The 24,746-nt window shown below is 36.8% G+C and overlaps 1 protein-coding gene across 2 annotated transcripts in view; it reads right to left on the reverse strand.

Moving 5' to 3' along the window:
* Positions 1-24,746, reverse strand: part of MICU1 (mitochondrial calcium uptake 1) — a 215,715-nt gene that overhangs the window by 170,253 nt on the left and 20,716 nt on the right. For both annotated transcript variants that reach the window (XM_082406888.1, XM_082406887.1), the window contains exons 2-3: positions 8,491-8,652; positions 4,170-4,344 (exon numbers count right to left, since the gene is read on the reverse strand). In XM_082406888.1, the coding sequence (XP_082263014.1) occupies positions 4,170-4,344; positions 8,491-8,651 (336 nt within the window). In that variant the 5' untranslated portion in view covers position 8,652. The remainder of the gene's footprint in view (positions 1-4,169; positions 4,345-8,490; positions 8,653-24,746) is intronic.

The following is a 24,746-nucleotide window of genomic DNA, read 5'->3' on the forward strand; positions in this document are numbered from 1 at the left end:
TACTGGCACAAAAACAGAAATATAGATCAATGGAACAGGACAGAAAACCCAGAAGTAAACCCATGCACATATGGTCAATTAATCTATGACAAAGGAGGCAAGAATATACAATGGAGAAAAAACAGTCTCTTCAATAAGAGGTGCTGGGAAAACTGGACAGCTACATGTAAAAGAATTAAATCAGAACATTCTCTTAACACCATACACGAAAATAAACTCAAAATGGATTAAAGAGCTAAATGTAACACTGGACACTATAAAACTCTTAGAGAAAAACATAGGCAGAACACTCTTTGACATAAATTGCAGCAATATCTTTTTTGATCCACCTCCTAGAGTAATAAAAATAAAAACAAAAATAAACAAATGAGACCTAGTTAAACTTAAAAGCTTCTGCACAACAAAGGAAACCATAAACAAAACAAAAAGAAAACCCACAGAATGGAAGAAAATATTTGCAAACAAAGCGACCAACCGGAGATTAATCTCCAAAATATACAAAGAGCTCATTCAGCTCTGTCAAAAAAACAAACAGGGAATTCCCTGGTGGTCCAGGGGTCAGGACTCCACACTTTCACTGCCAAGGGCACAGGTTCAATCCCTGATCGGGGAACTAAGATCCTGCAAGCTGCATGGCATGAGGAAAAATAAAAAATAAAAAAATGGGTGGAAGATCTAAATAGACATTTCTCCAAAGAAGACATACAGATGGCCAAAAAGCAAATGAAAAATGCTCAACATCACTAATTATCAGAGAACCGCAAATCAAAACTACAATGAGGACCTCATACCAGTCAGAATGGCCATCATCAAAAAGTCCACAAACAATAAATGCTGGAGAGGGTGTGGAGAAAAGAGAACCCTACTACGCTGTTGGTGGGAATATAAATTAGTACAGCCACTATGGAGAACAGTATGGAAGTTCCTTAAAAAACTAAAAATAGAGCTACCATATGATCCAGCAATCCCACTCCTGGGCATATATCTGGAGAAAACCATGGTTTGAAAGAATACACGCACCCCAACGTTCACTGCAGCGCTGTTTACAATAGCCAAGACATGGAAGCAACCTAAATGTCCATCGACAGATGAATGGATAAAGAAGATGTGGAACATATACACAAGGGAATATTACTCAGCCATGAAAAAGAATGAAATAATGCCACTGGCAGCAACATGGATGGACGTGGAGATTATTGATATCACTTATATGTGGACTCTAAAAAAAAATGACACAAATGAACTTATTTACAAAACAGATTCACAGACTTAGAGAACAAACTTATGGTTACCAGCGGGGAAGGGCTGGGAGGAGGGAGAGACTGGGAGTTTGGAATTGACATGTACACACTGCTATATTTAAAATAGATAACCAACAGGGACCTACTGTATAGCATAGGGAACTCTTCTCAATATTCTGTACTAACCTAAATGGGAAAAGAATTTGAAAAAGAGTAGATACTTGTATATGTATAACTGAATCACTTTGCTGTACACCTGAAAGTAACACAACATTGTTAATCAACTATATTCCAATATAAAATAAAATTTTTTTAAAAAAGATAAGAGATCTTAACAAGTGTTGGTGAGGGTATGGAGAAAAGGGAACACTTTTGCACTGTTGGTGGGAACATAAATTGATTCAGTCACTAGGGAAAACAGTATGGAGGTTCCTCAAGAAATTAAAAATAGAACTACCAGGCTTCCCTGGGGGCACAGTGGTTGAGAATCCGCCTGCCAATGCAGGAGACACGGGTTCGAGCCATGATCCGGGAAGATTCCACATACTGCGGAGCAACTAAGCCCGTGTGCCACAACTACTGAGCCTGTGCTCTAGAGCCTGCGAGCCACAAATACTGAAGCCTGCACGCCTAGAGCCCGTGCTCTGCAACAAGAGAAGCCACCACAATGAGAAGCCCACGCACCGCAATGAAGACACAACACAGCCAAAAATAAATAAAATAAATAAATTTATAAATTAAAAAAAATAGAACCACATGACCCAATAATCCAGCTTCTGGGTGTATATCCAAAGGAAATGAAATCAGCATCTCAAAGAGATATCTGTACTCCATGTTCATTGCAGCACTGTTCACAATTGCCAAGGTACGGTAACAACTTATGTGTCCATCATGCAATCTCAAGGGACTCCAAAGACCCAAAATAATTTTGAAAAAGAAGAACAAAGTTGGAGGACTCCAACCTCCTGATTTCAAAACTTATTACAGTCATAAGAAGAATGTGGTACTGGCATAAAGACAATCATATAGAGCAGACAAATAGAAAAGAAAGCCCAGAAATAAACCCTCAGACACATCATCAAATGATTTTGACCAGGGTGCCACAACCGTTCAATGGAGAAAGGACAGCCTTTTCAACAAATGATGTTGGGAAAATTGGATACCCACATGCAAAAAAATGAAGTTGGGGGCTTCCCTAGTAGTCCAGTGCTTAAGACACAGCGCTTCCACTGCAGGCATGTGGGTTCAATCCCTGGTCAGGGAAATTCCGCGTGCCACAAGGTGTGGCCAAAAAAAAATTTTTTTTCTTAATTAAACAAAATTCTTAAAAACGGATATGGCTTCCCTGGTGGCGCAGTGGTTAACAATCTGCCTGACAATGCAGGGGACATAGGTTCGAGCCCTGGTCCGCTAAGATCCCACATACCGTGGAGCAACTAAGCCCATATGCCACAACCAGTGAGCCTGCGCTCTAGAGCCCGTGAGCCACGACTACTCAGCCCACGTGCCACGACTACTGAAGCCCGCACGCTTAGAGCCCATGCTCCGCAACAAGAGAAGCCACCGCAGTGAGAAGCCCACGCACCGCAACAAAGAGTAGCCCCCGCTTGCCACAACTAGAGAAAGCCTGCACACAGCAACGAAGATCCAATGCAGCCAAAAATAAATAAATTTAAAAAAAAAAAGAAAAGAAAACGGGATAGAAAAAGAGTACGTTTTTAAATAGGTTCTTGGGGAGACAAAATGACACATGGAATGGTTACCCATTCACTGAGACTTTAGTGAAAGAAATAAGAACTATTTCAGATATAGATTAGAAAGGTTTTATAACTCTGGGAGCTACTAATTAAGTAAATTACACTGATAGCTTTCATTTTTTCTGTGAAGCATAAGATATAGTCATCTGCTAAGCAGAAAGTGGGAGCAGAAAATGGAAGATTCAAAAATAAACATTTATTTGGGTCATTTTTGCCCAACACTGTAAAATGTAAAGTTTGACTATAAGTAAAGCTGATTGTGCAAGATAAATTTGAACTTTCCTCAAATTCACTCAGGGCAAAAGATTAAATAAATGTATCATTTTGGAAAAAATGGCATGATAGATAATTAACTTGTGATACATAACTTTTGTTCAAATTCAGTTTAATCAGAAGTGGATTTGGAAATGAGACGACATATTTAATAGCTTCATCCAAATAAAAGATCCAAGTTTCTCAAATTTCTCTTGCTTGCAATTATACACCCCCACAACACACACAAAGTAACTCAAATTATCTTGTTGCATTAATTAGCTATATTTTAGCAAGTAAAGGTAATTCCCTGAATTTCAATGTTAACATGCAAAATGTCTAAGAAATTAAGCCTTTTGCCTTTTCATCACTGGTCTGCTGAATTCAAATGCCCAATATCATAGGCATTATTACAGAGGAGCTAAACGTTTCTCAGGTAAAACTGTATAACAGCATATTGTGTTAAAGATATAAAATGCCGGAATTATGTTGAGTTTATGCTGTCCTCAAAATTAGTTGATTTTTTGGAAATATTTATATATTTCCAAAGAGATTTTATTCTGCCTTTACAATTTGGCATCATGACAAATCAGTATATCACAGACTCAACTTCACATATATGAAAACATTCAGCATCAGAAAGATCTAAAAAGCAATAATCACCTCAGGTGGTTGAATTGAAAGAACAAAGAAAATACATGCTAATCCTGATTACCAATCCTAGGTCCTTTTCACTATCCCAATTAACTTCACATTCAAAGAGTACATTTGCCTTAGAACATGCCGGAAAATAGCAAAGAGGTGAATAACTTCAAAGTGAATATAAACCATCTGAAATATATGATAAAAGACTCAACAGCATTATTCTAAAATAGAATTAACTATAGTTTTAATTAATTTATAAGACTGTGTTCCATACTTTTCTGTCTCTGAATCCAGAACGTTTCTTCTTTTTCTCTTCTGGATAAGGCTCAAGACAAACACCTGAAGCCTTTTTTTCGTGGTTACAATCTTCCCCTTCATCTTTACTCTTCCCTTTATCACCAAGTTCACTCTTTAGGTTGTTTACAGATGGTGGAGATTGTGCAAGGGCCCTGGATATGCAAAAAAAAAAAAAAAATCTATCAATCAAGGAGGTCCATCATATTAAACAAATAAAGATTTTCAGATAAAGCTTAGCAGGAGCAACAGCAATGAAATTCGTGAAAAGTTCTACATGAAAAGGTTCCTCAAAAAATTAAAAATAGGGGCTTCCCTGGTGGCACAGTGGTTGAGAATCTGCCTGCCAATGCAGGGCACACGGGTTCGAGCTCTGGTCTGGGAAGATCCCACATGCTGCGGAGCAACTGGGCCCATGAGCCACAACTACTGAGCCTGCGCATCTGGAGCCTGTGCTCCGCAACAAGAGAGGCCACGACGTGAGAGGCCCACGCACCGCGATGAAGAGTGGCCCCCGCTCGCCGCAACTAGAGAAAACCCTCGCACAGAAACGAAGACCCAACACAGCCAAAAAGATAATAATAATAAATAATAATAAATAAATAAATAATTTTTTTAAAAAAAATTAAAAATAGAACTAACATATGATCCAGCAATCCCACTTCTGGTTATATATCCGAAAGAGTTGAAAGCAGGGTCATTCAGAGATTTTTGCACACTCATGTTAATAGCAGCATTATTCACAACAGCTAAAACATGGAAGCAACCCAAATGTATATCGATAGATAAATGGATAAAGGGAATATGGTATATCTGTATAATAGAATAATATTCAGCCTTAAATAAAAAGGATATGACACCAAAAGCACAGGTAACAAACAAAAACAGGCAGGATTACGTGACACTAAAAACCTTCAGCAGAGCAAAGGAAATAATCAACAAAATGAAAGGACCATCTACACACTGGAAGAAAATACTTGCAAACCATATATTTAATAAAGGGTTAATATTTAAAATGTATAAAAGGAACTCTTACAACACAATAGCAACAAAATAAATAACTTGATTAAAGGTGCTCAACATCAATAATCATCAGGGAAATGCAAATCAAAACCACCATGAGATATCACCTCACACCTGGTAGGATGGCTTTGCTCAAAAACAAACAAACAAACAAATAACAAAACAAAAACCCAAAAGATAACAAGTGTAGGCAAGCATGTGGAGAAAAGGGATGCCTGGTACACTGTAGGTGGGAAAGTAAATTGATACAGCCACTATGGAAAACAGTATGGAGGATACTCAAAAATCTAACAATAGAATATGTTAGTTTTCTAACTAGAATATGATTAAGCAATCCCACCTCTGGTTACACATCACAAGGAACTGAAATCAGGATCTCAAAGAGATATATACACTCTCATGTTCAGTACAGTATTATTCACAGTAGCCAAGATGTGGGAGAAACCTAAATTTCTATCAATCAACACAGAATTTGCAAACGAAGTGACCGACATGGGATTAATCTCCAAAACATACAAACAGCTCATGCAGCTCACTATCAAAAACACAAACAACCCGGGACTTCCTGGAGGTCCAGTGGTTAAGACTCTGTGCTTCCATCACAGGGGGCAGGCACGGGTTCAATCCCTGGTCAGGGAACTGAGATCCCACATGCCACGTGGTGGGGAGAAAAAAAAAAAGTATCTCTTAAAAAAAAAAAACAAACAAACAGCTCAAGCAAAAAATGGGCAGAAGATCTAAAGAGACATTTCTCCAAAGAAAACATCCAGATGGGCAGCAGGCACACGAAAAGATGCTCAACATCACTAAGTATTAGAGAAATGAATATCAAAACTACAATGAGGTATCACCTCACACTGGTCAGAATGGCCATCATCAAAAAACCTACAAACAATAAATGCTGGAGAAGGTGTGGAGGAAAGGGAACCCTCCTACACTGTTGGTGGGAATGTAAATTGGTACAGCCACTATGGAGAACAGTATGGAGATTCCTTAAAAAACTAAAACTAGAGCTACCATATGATCCAGCAATCCCACTCTTGGGCATATATCTGGAGAAAACCATAATTCGAAAGGATACATGCACCCCAATGTTCACTGCAGCACTATTTACAATAGCCAAGACATGGAAGCAACCTAAATGTCCATCGACAGAGGAATGGATAAAGAAGATGTGGTACACATATACAATGAAATATTACTCAGCCATGAAAAAGAACAAAATAATGCCATTTGCAGCAACATGGATGGACCTACAGATTGTCATACTAAGTGAAGTAAGTCAGACAGAGAAAGACAAATATCATATGATACCGCTTGTATGTGGAATCTAAAAAAAAAGGGTACAAATGAACTTATTTACAAAACAGAAATTGAGTCACAGATGTAGAAAACAAACTTATGGTTACCAAGGGGGAAAGTAGGGAAAGGCATAAATTGGGAGACTGGGACTGACATATACACACTACTATATATAAAATAGATAATTAATAAGAACCTACTGTATAAAACTGAAGTATAGTTGATGTACAGTAAGTTACAGGTATATAATACAGTGATTCACAATTTTTAAAGATTATACTGCAGGATGGTGAATTTTATGTTATACATATTTTTTACCACAACAACAACAAAAATGCACTGAAAGAAGAAATGTGAGACCAAAAGAATCACAAACAGGTATTTAGATAAAAACTTGCACTTGAAAGAAAATTCTACATGAAGACAAATCATCTGATGGGCTTCCCATGTTCATCCTATTATGAACAGCAAGAAAAAAACTGAATGTTCAGTAAAGGCCCCTTGGGCTAACTAGAAATTGAAACTGATAATCTATTCTATAAAGATTTTTCCTACTTACTCAGCCAAGGTAATGACTCTATTCCTTCAACCTCCTACACTATTTAGTGACTGAACCTTAACATGTAATTTAGGCTGGTTTTACAAGACCTTCACTGTGCTTACCACCCTCTGGTTTAGTGAAAAGGACTAAAGGCATTACTAAGACTCTACTGGCAAAATTTGTAGAGGCCCTCCAAATACCTTGGCCAAAGCATTGTCATTGGTCCTTCTAAATCTCAGATCCACCCCTTTTGGAACTCATAAACTCTCACCCTTTGAAACAGTCACAGGATGCCCAATGCACTTGTCTCCTGCTTCTTCTGACCTACAAATGATAAAAGAAGAGATACTCCAATATTCCAAAGACCTAATTGCTTCTATTAAAATTCATCATGCTTTGGTAAAGCAATCTTTTCACAGTGCACTCTTTGGAGATGAAGACCTTAAGTATCACACCTTGCACCTGGAGATGCTGTCTACTGGAAAAGACATCTCCAGAAGAACTCTCTTCAAGCTTGCTGGAGAGGCCTCTATCGGGTACTGCTAACCAACCCTTGTGCTGCCAAACTCCAAGGAAGAGACTATTAGATTCACATCACAAACCTAAAGAAAGCGCCAAACCCTGACTGGACCTGCACGTCATCTGGTGACCTGAAACCAAAGATTTCCTGAAATTGAAGGAGACAACATCTGATGAGACAGCTATCCCAAGATATCTGGACAAGGCCTGTTGGAAATGTGTTGCCAAAACCTTTAATGATGACAATGTTTCAGATGATTTCCAACGTCTATGATCTTGGTAACAGTGAACTTCAGATAAAACGTGCATGAGAGTTCTCCCTCTTACACCTCCATGTTACTCAAATGTGACCTCAACAGGTTTCCAATCTGTGCACTTCCTCTCCAACGTCAGACATTAGATCCAGGAAAGTTCCTCCCTGGCACTGAAATATGAAAACTCACTGACAGTAGAAAACCTGGTTCTTGATCAGCAATGCTTTCAGAGAAAGATCTTGGTCAAAAGGGGAAAATGTAAAAAATTAATAAACAGAAACCTCAATTAGAGCCAGGGGGAGCTCTCACACTCTGTAATGATAGCAGAGCCCAACAGGAAGAAGAAAGACACCTATTCTTTCCTGACAAGGACTCAGCCAATAAAAAGCCATGGACTCTGTTTATTATACCCCTCCCAACTTCTTTTTCACCCTATAAAAGACAGGCAGACCTTGAAGCAGAATATTTCCTATTTGTTGCTTTGACATGATAGCTTAATTCCCTGAAACATCTCATTTCATAGACAAATATTATCAATGCCAAATGATTTAGCAAAGAAATTCTGATACAAAGTCAAGCCAGAAATCAATCCCTTTTAGATAACAGAGACAACTGGAAGAATAAAAGTACATGCAGGAACAGGATGCTCAGATAACACTCACCTCTTCCACAAGAGACCAGTACTTGCAGTTACTGCAGATGCTCCAAGAAAAGCCACCATCATCAGCCGTCGCCTGATCTGGGTGGGCTGTGATGCTCTATGGTACCATCGAGAGCCCACTGCCAGCTCTGCTAATGCAGAAATAGAGTTAAGACGAAACATCCTGTGGACAAAAAGTAGAAATGTTATTCCTAGTTGGTGGCAGTGACAGTGATGAGGATGATAATAACAGTATTAACATCACCAACAAATACTAAGTACTTAATGGCAGACAGTATTCTAAACACTTGGCAATACTATGTATTATCCCATTTAATCCTCAGAACAATCAGAGGAGAAAAGTACTACTACTTATAAACCTTATATATCAGTCAAGGTACAATTAGAAGAAACCACATGGTAATTTGAACAGGGAAAATTTAATATAAAGCATTATTAATTACAACAGGCAATTAAGTACCAAGGGGTAAAGAGACATTAGATACAGGGAGCAGTCACTACTTAAAGGGCTGTTGCAGAGCAACAAAAAAGGAATAAATCTGTAAACGGGCCACTCCCAACAGGGTTGAGATCCGGACACTCTGGTGAGGACGCAGCCATGGATGTCTGAGAAATTTACTAAAGTGCTACACCAAAAGAACTCACTGTAAGGCCATCTGCAGGTGACTGAAGGAGAAACAGACATTTCTTCTTGATTACATGACTTTTTGTAGTGGCAGTTCATTCAAATCACACAAAGTATCCATACTTCTCCCGTTTGATTTTCTCAAAGCATAGTTTATTTCTTCCTGATTTAAATTACCTTGCACTTTGTATGTATATCCACATATTCACGTATTTGTTCATACATAACTTTGCCTCCCCGCAACCCTCAATATACATAATTGCTTCTGAGCTTCCTTTAAGGCCAAAATTATTCTTTTCCTCTTTGAAAACACACAGTCTAACATAGAGCCTGTTACATTACAGCTGCTTAAAATATTTAACTATTTTACTTTAATATGAAAAATGTCAAGTTGAAAATTATACAGGTACTGGCTCTGAACATTTACGTACATTTCTCAACCCCAAGACACTAAGAAAACTATATCTTTTATTGTTTGGGTTCAGGTCAAGTTAGACTATTTAGCTGTCTCCTAACATCACCGAGGTGGTTACTGATTCTTCTCTGGGACCTATACCTATAATCTCTTAAGTAAACCTTTCTCCTAGCCTCCTTCATTCAACCTAGGTCCACTGCCAAAGTTGGAGCTAAATCTTGCCCTTAAAGATAAAGTTGGGGGGCTTCCCTGGTGGTGCAGTGGTTGAGAGTCTGTCTGCCAATGCAGGGGACGCGGGTTTGAGCCCTGGTCTGGGAAGATCCCACATGCCACGGAGCAACTGGGCCCGTGAGCCACAATTACTGAGCCTGCGCGTCTGGAGCCTGTGCTCCGCAACAAGAGAGGCCGCGACAGTGAGAGGCCAGCGCACCGCGATGAAGAGTGGTCCCCACTTGCCGCAACTAGAGAAAGCCCTCGCACAGAAACGAAGACCCAACACAGCCATAAATAAATAAATAAAATTTAAAAAAAAAAATCCTTATAAAAAAAAAAAAAGATAAAGTGGGAAATAATTAATTTTTTCTCCTATATGCTATGACCTAAGCTTCAGCACCACAATTCTTACATCCCTTCCAATCCTAGAAATCACCTCATTTTATTGCACATACTCTAGCAAATTCCAGCACCAAGGAGACTGTCTTTTATGTTTTCTTCCATCCGTCAACTTCTGATTCATTTTAAAATTAACATTTTCCAAACCCACAAATGCATTCATACGTAGCACTGCTTTCGTCTGTAACAAAGACAAGCACAACTAAAACATTCATATCTGGAGAAAACATTATTCATCACTGACAACAGAAAGAAAAGAGCATTTGAAAGTTCTCAATGTGAAAGACAAATAACATAACCAATTCAAAAGCTGGACTAGGCAAGGGGTATAAGGCTGGAAGAAAAGTTTACAACATCTGATCAGATATGGAGAATATATAAATGATCAAATAGGAAAGCTGCGATCACTTGAGAAGATCCTTTGAATGCTGCACTGAGAATTTTGATCACATATACAACAAACAGGGAGCCACTGAAGTCCTTAAAAGGAAAATAACATGATGCAAACATTTTTAAAAGAATTCCAATCTATCTAATAGCAGTGAATAGAATAAACTACAAAGAACCATAGGCAGAGAGAGCTAACAGGGAAGTAATGAGTACAGTCAGAGGCAGCTAATAACCAAAACTATTGTGATGAGCACCTAGATCAGGATGGTTAAGTATAGAAACCAAAAATAAAATAAAATTTTCCAAAGAGAAACAAAACTATCAGATATCAGTGTTTGACACACATCAATATCTAACTGCATTGGAATTCCCTGGTGGTCCAGTGGTTAGGACTCTGCACTCTCACTGCTGAGCACCCGGGTTCAATCCCTGGTTGGGGAACTGAGATCCTGCAAGTCGTGTGGTGTGGCAAAAAAAAAAAAATCTAACTGCATAGAAGATGTGGAAGACAAAAAGGGGAAAGAAATTAAAATAATGACAACACTAAGGAATATGGTAGAAAGTGAAATGGAATAGGAATCCAATGACCCAAGATCTAGTCTCAACTCTACTACTAAACAGTTGTTCACAAAGGAAGTACATCTCTCCTCCTCAGAGAAGAGTATACCCATTGATGAGAGAACTACCTACAGGAGCTTTAGGGCTTCTTTCATCTCTTTAATGGTCCCATACCTCTGGTGAAAAAAGGTATGGCAAAATTTAATCTACTTCAATTGGGGGGGAGGGACTAAGACCATATCATATATTCAAGATTTATTAGCTTTGAGAATCCATACCTGTATGCTATGGCTCCAGAGGATTTTAAAGTTTAGAGGTTCTGAGTTATACTAACATTCCACTTACATTTGATGTTGTAATTCAAATGTTACTGTCTACATCTCATTTCACCACTGGTTTTAATCTCATTCCCCAAAGTACACATCAATATATATATCTAGTCATCTACTCTAGTGTAATTTCCAATAGATGCCAAGTAAACAGAGGAAAAAAATTATCCCACTGAGAACAGGCTCTATTATAATTTAATTCTCAGCTTTGTACTGAAGAAATAGTGTAACTAGGTGAATGTGTTAATTTTTGATGAGAGACCGTTTAAACAGATTTAAGGAGATCAGCTTTCCAACTGAGTCTGGAAAACTGAATAGGCCAACTGGCAGCAGTTATGCAGTAATGAAGATTAACATGCAGATTTATGACATGGATTAAATTAAATCAAAACCAGTGCATTGTTCTCCTTCCTATCAGTCTCCATCCTTCTCCCAAAAAAAGGCATGCCTCTAAAAAATAGCTTTGATTGCAACTGAAAAAAGATGAAGAGGTATTTCTAATCAAGAAATGTCAAGAGAAGCAAGTAAAAGATAATCTTGTTACCAAAGAAAAGCATTATCTATCCAACAAGAAACAGAACAAGTTGTTTTTTTAAAAAAACCAAAAAACCGAAAAACCTGTAACAGTGTATCACTGCTGTGTTTCTATATCTATTATTTTTAAACTATCATGCTTAATGTATTGCTTTTGGTAACTTTCAAAGGGTCACAGAACCAGAAAATCACTTAATTCAACATCCTTATTTTAAAGGTGAAGCAACTAAGATCTAGATAAGTTATGTAGTTTACTCATAGCTAATTAGTACAAAAACCTACAATAGATCCCAAAATTCTTGATTCCCAAATAAATAATGTAAGGGGGGGAAACCTTTTCAAAACTGTTCCCAGAAAAATAAATATAATAGCCACACTTCAAAAGGAGATCAAATGTCCAATTACAGAAAGATAAACAATGTTATAATGACAGAATACAATGTAGTATAAATATTAAAAATGATAACCATTAAAAAGTATTAAAATATTATTTAACAAAATAACAGAAAGTTGGGCTAAAGATATAAAAAGACAGTTGAAAAACAGAAGTAAACATGGCTCTATAATCTATGAAGATACTTAATATCACATAATAAGACATGCATATTAAAACTATACTGACAAACTTTTTCACTCATTAAGCTGGCAAAATCCAAAAGTTTTAAAACATACTAGTTGGCAATGCTGTAAAAATGGCACTGCTGAGGAATGTGTAAATTGGTACAATCTACAGAGGGCAATTTGGTAATATCCATCAAAATCACCTATGTAAATTGCATATATTGACCCAGCAATTCCACTTCTGATATAATACGCTATTGATATACTTGCACACCTTTGAAACTACACACGCACACATTCATTGCAACGTGGTTTGTAACAAACAGCAAAAGACTAAAAACCACCCCAGTGATCACCAAGAGAGAACTGGTTAAACTACGATAAATATCAATATATACAAGGCAATACCACATAGCAATAAAAAGAAAATGAAAAAACTATGTATAGATTTGGAAAGATTCTCAAAACATACTGTTATCTTAATAAAGCAAGGTGTGGGACAACATATATAGTATGCTACCTTTCATGTAAAAAGAGGGGAAACAAGAATGCATATTTGTATGTTCTTATTAATTAATTCTGGAAGGACACACAAAATAGTAATAGCAATAGTGCCAGCGGGGGTGGGAGATGGGTGAGATATGAAACAGGGAGATTTTTTTTTAAACATCTTTATTGGACTATAATTGCTTTACACTGGTGTGTTAGTTTCTGCTTTAGAACAAAGTGAATCAGCTATACATATACATATATCCCTATATCTCCTCTCTCTTGAGTCTCCCTCCCACCCTCCCTATCCTACCCCTCTAGGTAGTCACAAAGCACCGAGCTGATCTCCCTGTGCTATGCGGCTGCTTCCCACTAGCTATCTATTTTACATTTGGTAGTATATACAAGTCCATGCCACTCTCCCACTTCGTCCCAGCTTACCCTTCCCTCTCCCCATGTCCTCAAGTCCATTCTCTACATCTGCGTCTTTATTCCTGTCCTGCCCCCAGGTTCTTCAGAACCTTTTTTTTTTTTTAAAAGATTCCATATATATGTGTTAGCATACAGTATTTGTTTTTCTCTTTCTGACTTACTTCACTCTGTATGACAGACTCTAGGTCCACCCACCTCATTACAAATAACTCAATTTCGTTTCTTTTTATGGCTGAGTAATATTGCATTGTATATATGTGCCACATCTTCTTTATCCATTCATCTGTCAATGACTCTTTTTGAATTATGGTTTTCTCAGGGTATATGCCCAGTAGTGGGATTGCTGGGTCATATGGTAATTCTATTTTTAGTTTTTTAAGGAACCTCCATACTGTTCTCCATAGTGGCTCTATCAATTTACATTCCCACCAACAGTGCAAGAGGGTTCACTTTTCTCCACACCCTCTCCAGCATTTGTTGTTTGTAGATTTTCTGATGATGCCCATTCTAACTGGTGTGACATGATACCTCGTAGTTTTGATTTGCATTTCTCTAATAATTAGTGATGTTGAGCAGCTTTTCATGTGCTTCTTGGCCATCTGTATGTCTTCTTTGGAGAAATGTCTATTTAAGTCTTCTGCCCATTTTTGGATTGGGTTGTCTGTTTTTTTAATATTGAGCTGCATAAGCTGTTTATATATTTTGAAGATTAATCCTTCGTCCGTTGATTCATTTTCAAATATTTTCTCCCATTCTGAGGGTTGCCTTTTTGTCTTGTTTGTAGTTTCCTTTGCTTTGCAAAGGCTTTTAAGTTTCATTAGGTCCCATTTGTTTATTTTTGTTTTTATTTCCATTACTCTAGGAGGTGGATCAAAAAAGATCTTGCTGTGATTTATGTCAAAGAGTGTTCTTCCTATGTTTTCCTCTAAGAGTTTTATAGTGTCCGGCCTTACATTTAGGTCTTTAATCCATTTTGAGTTTATTTTTGTATATGGTGTTAGGGAGTGTTCTAATTTCATTCTTTTACATGTAGCTGTCCAGTTTTCCCAGCACCACTTATTGAAAAGGCTGTCTTTTCTCCATTGTATATTCTTGCCTCCTTTATCAAAGGTAAGGTGACCATATGTGTGTGGGTTTACCTCTGGGCTCCCTATCCTGTTCCACTGATCTATATTTCTGTTTCTGTGCCAGTACCATAATGTCTTGATTACTGTAGCTTTGTAGTATAGTCTGAAGTCAGGGAGCCTGATTCCTCCAGCTCCATTGTTCTTTCTCAAGACTGCCCTGGCTATTCGGGGTCTTTTGTGTTTCCATACAAATTGTGAAATTTTTTGTTCTAGTTCTGTGAAAAATGCCATTGGTAGTTGGATAGGGATTGCATTGAATCTGTAGATTGCTTTGGGTAGTAGAGTCATTTTCACAATGTTGATTCTTCCAATCCAAGAACATGGTATATCTCTCCATCTGTTTGTATCATCTTTAATTTCTTTCATCAGTGTCTTATAGTTTTCTGCATATAGGTGTTTTGTCTCCTTAGGTAGGTTTATTCCTAGGTATTTTATTCTTTTTGCTGCAATGGTAATGGGAGTATTTCCTTAATTTCTCTTTCAGATTTTTCATCATTAGTGTATAGGAATGCAAGAGATTTCTGTGCACTAATTTTATATCCTGCTACTTTACCAAATTCATTGATTAGCTCTAGTAGTTTTCTGGTAGCATCTTTAGGATTCTCTATGTATAGTATCATGTCATGTGTAAACAGTGACAGTTTTACTTCTTCTTTTCTGATTTGTATTCCTTTTATTTCTTTTTCTTCTCTGATTGCTGTGGCTAAAACTTGCAAAACTATGTTGAATAATAGTGGTGAGAGTGGGCAACCTTGTCTTCTTCTTGATCTTAGTGGAAATGGTTTCAGTTTTTCACCATTGAAGACGATGTTGGCTGTGGGTTTGTCATATATGGTGTTCATTATATTGAGGTAAGTTCCCTGTATGCCTACTTTCTAGAGGGTTTTTATCATAAATGGGTGTTGAATATTGTCAAAAGCTTTTTCAAGATAGGGAGATTTTTATCACATACTATTTCAGTTTTAAAACTATGCTTATGTATTTATCCAGACAAACAGTATTTCATGCAAGCATCTTCAGTGAAGTTTAAAGACAGAATACAAAGTAATATGTGCATGCCAATTAAAATAATGTAAAATATGTGTACCTTTTTAATTTATAAAAAAATTTAGATGATGCAAATAAAATTTAAAGATTACTCTGGGGGAAGAGTTTTACTCAAATTTTTTCATTTAAAGAAAAATAAAGGCAGGCCCAGGTTGATGTTTCATCCTCCTCAGCCAAGAACTGTAATTTGCCAGACCTATTAGTGGGTTCAGGCCCAATAATGTCTCAGAAATCAACCCATATCATGGTGAATTTCCCTAGTAAGATAAGCCTTACTCAAATCAAATTCATATCCTGATACTCTGATTACTGGCACATCCTGATTCAACTTACCAAACTATTAGAACTCCAGACCTTATCCTGAGCCTGACTTAATATATCTGCTTGCACTTTCTATATTATTATGCCTCTGGTATTTATGACCTCTGGCAACTGCACATTTATAGAACAACTGCTTGGCTCTTCCACTCCTGACACTGGCCTACATAAACCTCTTTTGTACTATTTCTGACTGTTACCCAGCACTATTGTTAAAAGCAACATCTGTTAATACTGAGGCCAAAATAAATTTCTGAGATCTACCTAAATTTGGCTATCAACAAAACTCAGACCTCAGTTAACTAAAACTTCAAGGTTTCAAAGTGTCTAGTGTACATGAACTAAGATTCTGAGAAAACAAGGACTGAGTCTCCTTTATATCTGTATTTCTAGACTCTGTCTAGAGCTAGTATACATAGCTGATGGGTCAGTGCACTCCATGAACCTGGAAATATGTTTGCTCTCTGAGAACCACATTATAAAATCAGCACTATCTGGAGTGCCCACAAGAATTCACTCTAGTCATCCCAGTGGCAGCTGGATACTAACCATAGAATTGGATTCAGTAGGCCATCAGAGCCTCAGCCATTAAGTATCTTAATTATACACTTAACTCTCTTTTATTCTATTTCCATGCTCACTAAGTAATTTGTACTTCCTATTTAGATTGTCTTCAAAGAGAGAACATGTTGATCAGAAGATGGGAGTTTCTAGTTCTTATGGTAAATTAATAAATTGGCAATCTGCAATCTGGTTTATAATTTTAATCTCCCATGATATTACTCAGTCTAAAGAAGCTTCTCTGAATCCAACCAATTCCAAGGCAGTGATAAGATCCAGTTTAAGGACTTCCAAAGTTCAAAGCCAAGGTCTTGGACTATGGTGACATCTTGCCCCTCTGCCTTGCCATTTCATTCAAACTTACAACCCAGTGAGAATTTCTCAAAAGCTTTGTATGGCCAGAGTCATTGAACCTAGGGATCCACACTCACTTTCCCTTCTGCCCAGGGTGTAATCAAGTTACGGGAAGAGAATAAAGGAAGAGTCTAAAGAAAGGAAAATCATGGGAATATTGTTTTGCTGGACATGATACAGATTTTTGTGTGGAATAAGCAAGACTACTTGCATTTTTGTTACAATAATAATACAGGAATACACTTTTATTGTTGAAAATGTTGTTGTAGAGAAATACATAAGAAACTATGTATTCTTTTTCATACATCTGAAATTCCACCACTCTCCCTAGAAGAAAGAACAGAAGAGGGAAAATAAGAATGCATATTTGTATATCCCATCAAAGGATATATAGACATACCTCTTTAACTACTACAGAGTATTTCATTCTATGACTGTTCCACTATGACTGTTTAACTATTTGCCAATTAATACAGTAACGTTGTTTCCATACTCTGCCATTACAAATATAGCTCAGAGACTTTTTTCCCTATGCATTTATTTTTATTCATTTTTATTCAAGTATATCTGTGGGACAGATATCTAAAAATGAAACTGTTAGGTTAAAAGAGTGTGATCGTTTTTAAGGTTTTTAAAAATTCTATTGAAGTATAGTTGATTTACAATGTGTTAATTACTTCTGTACAGGAAAGTGACTCAGAGATATATATATATATATATTCTTTTTCATATTCTTTCCCACTATGATTTGTCACAGGATACTGAATATAGTTCCCTGTGCTATACAGTAGGACCTTGCTGTTTATCCATCCTATATATAATAGTTTGCCTCTGCTAATCCCAAACTCCCATTCCTTCCCTCCCCTACCCCCATTTTTGACTTTGATAGATACTGCTAAATTACCCTTCAATACTGACATTCCAATTTACACACCACCAGCAGTGTATGAGGGTATTCCTTTCCCTGCACTTGCTATTCTCAATCTTTTCCATTTATATGAGAGATAAAAAATCTAAGTAAATGAGTTTGATAATATCTGTTTAGTAAATGAGTTTGTTAATATGTGTTTACTTTTCAAGAGTCCATCTTTCTTTGGTGTTCTGAGGACCATTCGAATATTAAGCTGTATTTATTTTCTTTTGTTCCAGTCATATTCCCAGTCCTCAGCCTTCATCTTTCCTTATTTGCAAAAAAAAATAAAAGGCGGGGGGGGGGGGGGCGGCATTTGTTTCACCTAGATTTTTTCAGTTATAAAATAGTATGTTTACGTTAGATGTAATATTAACACTATTTCATTCAATGTTATTTTTGAGTAGAATGTTATTTTTATTAAACAACAAAAAGGCTATAACTTCCTTAATCTGAACCATTTCAATACTCTTCTTATTCAACCTGACTGAGCTCCACCAGATCTGACTGGGAAGATTTTTTCCATCTAATGTTTTGCTTTCTAATGGCTAGTTATACTTTCAAAATACTTGAATTGATTATCCATTCATCACATTACTGAGAAGAATGATTTAATCTAAACAGTAACAAAGTTCTCAAAAATACCCCTCAAGTGTTTCATCTTCACACAAGCTAAAATTTACACTTCACACATACTAAAATTACAGTGTGCCCAATTCAACTGCAGTAGAGGGACATAGCTACTTCAGTGTTTCACAACAAAGACGGATGCACTTTTTCGTATGTACTTTTTCGTAATTTATTTTACGAAAGCTACAACCTAGAACAACTTATTAAATACACACTAGGCAGTAGTGCAAACATCAACAAGTGTATTTATTTCACTGATATGTGTAATACTTCTTCTCTGCAAAGGGTGTGTGTTATCCCCAAAGTCCATGCAATCTATGAAAGCAATAGTTGCAATGAACACAGGAGAATAAATAACAGAGAAAAAATGAGCATCTCCTATTGTTATATTTAAGATTTATGGACTTCTGAGAGCAGAATTAAGTAGCTTCAGATTAGTCAGTCAAGTTGTTCCTTGGGCAAACTATAAGGATTATTGTAATTAATATTTTCATAATTGATTTCATATTCATAGTTTATATACCCACAGAGCTCAACAAACTGGGCTTATACGTCTTCATGAAAGCACAAACATGAGGACTGTAACTAATACAATACACAAAGCCTAATACAATACTTTGGGCATCAGACAGATTTAAATAGAAATATAAGATTTTGAATAATGCCTAATAATTATAAAAATATTGACTATATAATAGTCTATTGGACTGGAAGTGAGGATAGTCAAGTTTCTGGCTTGGTTTTATTATTGTTTCTAAATGTCTTAACATGACAAACTATTTCTGTATTACTCCTCTGACCAGCCCCTCTTTATTTTTAAAATTAATTTATTAATTTATTTATTTTTGGCTGCGTTGGGTCTTCGTTGCTGCGCACGGGCTTTCTCTAGTTGCAGTGAGCGGGGGTCACTCTTTCGCTGTGGTGCGCAAGCTTCTCACTGCGGTGGCTTCTTTGTCGTGGAGCACAGGCTCTAGGCGCGCGAGGTCCAGTAGTTGTGGCAGGTGGGCTCAGTAGTTGCGGCACGCGGGCTCAGTAGTTGCGGCGCATGGGCTTAGTTGCTCCACGGCAGGTGGGATCTTCCCGGACCAGGGCTCGAATCCGTGTCCCCTGCATTGGCAGGCAGATTCCCAACCACAGCGCCACCAGGGAAGCCCGAGGCCCTCTTTAGATGCAAATGAAATCCCACATCGTCCATAAAAGCTATGTAAAATAATTACCACTCTTGATTTCTTCCTCTGAATTCCTGTAGAATTAACATTCTGTACCATTATTATGGTACCTTGTTTATTAAATCATTTTCATGTATACCTGCCAACTTGCCAAAGAGACTGCAAATCTAAAGATATGAAGTATATTTTAGGCTTCTTAGTATCCTAAGTGCCAGTTAATAAATCTGAAGTTATTACTAACAGTAATAACAGATATTAATGTTCAATTACACTAGAGTTCATACAGAAAACTTAGGGCCTCTTTCTACCTATACTACCATCCTGCTATGTGATCAGTAAAAGCCTTATTCTTCTCTAATAATGCAGGGAGATGCACGGCACAGGTTGTTATTCCTAAATCCTTTCTGGCTTTAAGAGTTCATTTCAGAAAAACAAAATGTAAAGGTGTTTTGTACTTTTTGGAAGAAAGTCATCCTGAATGGTTATTAATGACATAACATCCTACATTAGCCTCACTGGCTTAAGAAAATTTCATATAATCCAAAATGTCCAATTGTCATTATTTCATTTAAGTCATTAGCTATTTATTGAGCAAGGTACTGTGAGGGTACTGCAAGAGGCACAAAGATGAGCAAGACATAATGTGCCCAAGAACACCTTATAATTTGGTAGTGGACATAAAACAACTATTCAAATAACCATAATGCAACGCAGGAAAAAAGGTAAGAGCTATAAGAACACAGTAACATAGAGTCAAAGAAAGGAAAAATTACATTAGGTGGGTAAGTGGAAAAGGCGTAAGAAAGGATCCAAGGAAGATTTACTTAGGGTAGGAAAAAGTTAAGCATTCTTTACAAGACTTTGAATGTATTATCTTAGGAGCCTTTGTTATTTTACCTGAGGAATGGGATAAGGTACCAGAAATATAATCTTTACTGCACAACAATGACACTTCTAAAAATGCAATAATATATTAGATTTCAATTATGCCAAATAATTTTTAAAACATCTCTATACATTTCTTTTAGATGAAATGAATCAGACTGAAAGTTCTGCAATGAAGACACCAGGATGACTGCCAAAATACAGTAAAGATTAATGTTCACGTCTAGAAAAGATGCATTTTCATACCTCAAAGTGACATTACTGACAGTATAAATAAGGAAAGCTCACACTTCAGCTCACTCTGTTCTGAGAAGTGAGTATTTTTCAACAGCAGAGAAAGAGCTATTTTAATGATCTGGGGAATGTAAAGTTAATTTAAGTCACAGAAGTCTCTAACAGTTAAAAAAAAAACAACAACACAGTAACTGTAGGCACAAAAATCATCTCACAGAAATATTAGGTTTGACACAGAACTTTTGTACATATTCTTGCTAAATGAAGATGCTATGGAAAAGCAGGTCAATATCCCATAGTACTCAACTTTCTGAAACTCTGTGAAACATTCCTTCGTCCAGCTAAGAACCTCCGAAGTTCACTTTTTCAAAATACATACACACCTGGATGCACACACATATCATAGAGCCTTTTTTTTTTTAAACATCTTCATTGGAGTATAATTACTTTACAATGTTGTGCTTCTGCTGTATAACAAAGTTATATGTATACATATATCCCCATATCCCCTCCCTCCCACCCTCCCTATCCCACCTCTCTATGTGGTCACAAAGCACCGAGCTGATCTCCCTGCGCTCTGCAGCTGCTTCCCACTAGCTATTTTACATTTGGTAGTGTACATATGTCAATGCTACTCTTTTACTTCATCCCAGCTAACCCTTCCACTTCCCCGTGTCCTCAAGGCCATTCTCTACGTCTGCGCCTTTATTCCTGTCCTGCCCCTAGGTTCATCAGAACCACTTTTTTTTTCTAGGTTCCATTTGTATGTGTTAGCATACAGTATTTGTTTTTCTATTTCTGCTTTACTTCACTTTGTATGCTAGACTCTAGGTCCATCCACTTCACTACAAATAACTCCATTTCTTTTTATGGCCGAGTAATATTCCACTGTATATATGTGCCACATCTTCTTTATCCATTCATCTGTTGATAGACATTTAGGTTGCTTCCATCTCCTGGCTATTGTAAATAGTGCTGCAATGAACATTGTGGTACATGTCTCTTTTTGAATTGTGGTTTTCTCAGGGTATATGCCCAGTAGTGGGATTGCTGGGTCATATGGTAGTTCTATTTTTAGTTTTTTAAGGAACCTCCATACTGTTCTCCATAGTGGCTGTATCAGTTTACATTCCCACCAACAGTGCAAGATGGTACCCTTTTCTCCACACCCTCTCCAGCATTTATTGTTTGCAGATTTTCTGATGATGGCCATTCTGACTGGTGTGAGGTGATACCTCATTGTGGTTTTGATTTGCATTTCTCTAATGATTAGTGATGTTAGCATCCTTTCATGTATTTGTTAGCAATCTGTATATCTTCTTTGGAGAAATGTCTATTTAGGTCTTCTGCCCATTTTTGGATTGGGTTGTTTGTTTTTTTGATATTCAGCAACATGAGCTGCTTGTATGTTTTGGAGATTAATCCTTTGTCAGTTGCTTCGTTTGCAAATATTTTCTCCCATTTTGAGGATTGTCTTTTCGTCTTCTTTATGGTTTCCTTTGCTCTGCAAAAGCTTTTAAGTTTCCTTAGGTCCCATTTGTTTATTTTTTATTTTATTTCCATTACTCTAGGAGGTTGGTCAAAAAAGATCTTGCTGTGATGTATGTCATAGAGTGTTCTGCCTATGTTTTCCTCTAAGAGGTTTATAGTGTCTGGCCTTACATTTAGGTCTTTAATCCATTTTGAGTTTATTTTCGTGTACGGTGTTAGGAAGTGTCCTAATTTCATTCTTTTACATGTAGTGTCCAGTCTTCCCAGCACCACTTATTGAAGAGGCTGTCTTTTCTCCACTATATATTCTTGCCTCCTTTGCCAAAGATAAGGTAACCATATGTGCATGGGTTTATCTCTGGGCTTTCTATCCTGTTCCGTTGATCTATATTTCTGTTTCTGTGCCAGTACCATACTGTCTTGATTACTGTAGCTTTGTAGTATAGTCTGAAGTCAGGGAGCCTGAATCCTCCAGCTCCGTTTTTCTTTCTCAAGATTGCTTTGGCTATTTGGGGTCTTTTGTGTTTCCATACAATTGTAAAATTATTTGTTCTAGTTCTATGAAGAATGTCATTGGTAGCTTGATAGGGACTGCACTGAATCTGTAGATTGCTTTGGGTAGTATAGTCATTTTCACAATGTTGATTCTTCCAATCCAAGAACATGGTATATCTCTCCATCTGTTTGTATCATCTTTAATTTCTTTCATCAGTGTCTTATAGTTTTCTGCATACAGGTCTTTTGTCTCCTTATGTAGGTTTATTCCTAGGTATTTTTTTCTTTTTGTTGCAGTGGTATATGGGAGTGTTTCCTTAATTTGTCTTTCAGATTTTTCATCATTAGTGTATAGGAATGCAAGAAACTTCTGTGCATTAATTTTGTATCCTGCTATTTTACCAAATTCATTGATTAGCTCTAGTAGTTTTCTGGTAGCATCTGTAGGATCCTCTATGTATAGTATCATGTCATCTGCAAACAGTGACAGATTTACTTCTTCTTTTCCAATTTGGATTCCTTTTCTTTCTCTTCTCTGATTGCTGTGGCTAAAACTCCCAAAACTATGTTGTATAATAGTGGTGGGAGTGGGCAATCTTGTCTTTTTCCTGATCTTAGTAGAAATGGTTTCAGTTTTTCACCACTGAGAACGATACTGGCTATGGGTTTGTCATATACAGCCTTTATTATGTTGAGGTAAGTTTTCTCTATGCCTACTTTCTGGAGGGTTTTTATCATAAATGGGTGTTGAATTCTGTCGAAAGCTTTTTCTGCATCTATTGAGATGATCATATGGTTTTTCTCCTTCAGTTTGTTAATATGGTGTATCACATTGATCGATTTGCGTATATTGAAGAATCCTTGCATTCCTGGGATAAACCCCACTTGATCATGGTGTATGATACCTTTAATATGCTGTTGGATTCTGTTTGCTAGTATTTTGTTGAGGATTTTTGCATCTACATTCATCAGTAATATTGCCCTGTAGTTTTCTTTTTTTCTGACATCTTTGGTTTTGGTATCAGGGTGATGGTGGCCTTGTAAAATGAGTTTGGGGTGTTCCACCCTCTGCTATATTTTGGAAGAGTTCGAGAAGGATAGGTGTTAGCTCTTCTCTAAATGTTTGATAGAATTCACCTGTGAAGCCATCTCCATAGAGCCTTTTTATTGCAATAATAAAATCTGAAACTCATGTCTGACGAGGGAAGAATGGAAGAGTAGCAATTTCCCTTCCTTGAACAACTGCACAGAAGAACAAATCAACCAAAGAAAGTCTATTTAAAACAAAAGCAAACAAACCATCCAGGAAACTACACAAATAATAACCAATATAAATTTTCTAAAACCACTAGGATGTGCTAATGTGTTGAGATGAGTAAGCTTCTTTCAATATTTAAAATTTCCATAAAACTACATCTCCAACTTTCGATTCAACTTTTGGAAATTAGGTAGCCATGAAGTTTTAATGGTTAATAAATACTTTTAATGTACTTAAGAACCATTAGAAAACTACAGGGTGAAAAAAAAAATCAGCTATCAATAAGGACAGTTTAAGCACTGCTCCAAAAGAAAATAGTGCCAAGAAAGTACTAACTGTACAAGGCAAAGGTCAGGGTGTGTAGAAGTGAAGAGGAAGAAGAGTAGTCCAGAGGAAGCATGTGGAAAACCATTTTTACTCTCCACCTCGCCTAAACATCTTTGGTTTATCCAAAATTAAGATACATTTCAATTTCAAGCCCTATCTAAGTCTTAAAATTTTTATGGTTACTTTGCCATATTTTTGGCAACACCAGCAGTCACAAAATCTTAGTATATAACATAAAATTTCATTTAAAATGTTTCTGTTTAAACAATTCTTATTATAGGATAATCCAGCAATATGCTGTTAACCAATATTTGATTATTCAATTGGAATTTTCTAAATGTCAACTCTCACAGAATACAAAACTTAATCTTTATCATCAAATGAAAGTATAAAGTGTTAGGTTAAGGTTTGCTATGATGTATATGATTTCAAGACAACAAACAGGGGTAGCTGAAGACATTAGCAGACACCTCATTCCTAGCTCCCAATATTTCTCCAAAAGAAAT

Source organism: Balaenoptera borealis, assembly GCF_965194805.1.
Source record: "Balaenoptera borealis genome assembly, chromosome: 10".
Taxonomy (NCBI): domain Eukaryota; kingdom Metazoa; phylum Chordata; class Mammalia; order Artiodactyla; family Balaenopteridae; genus Balaenoptera; species Balaenoptera borealis.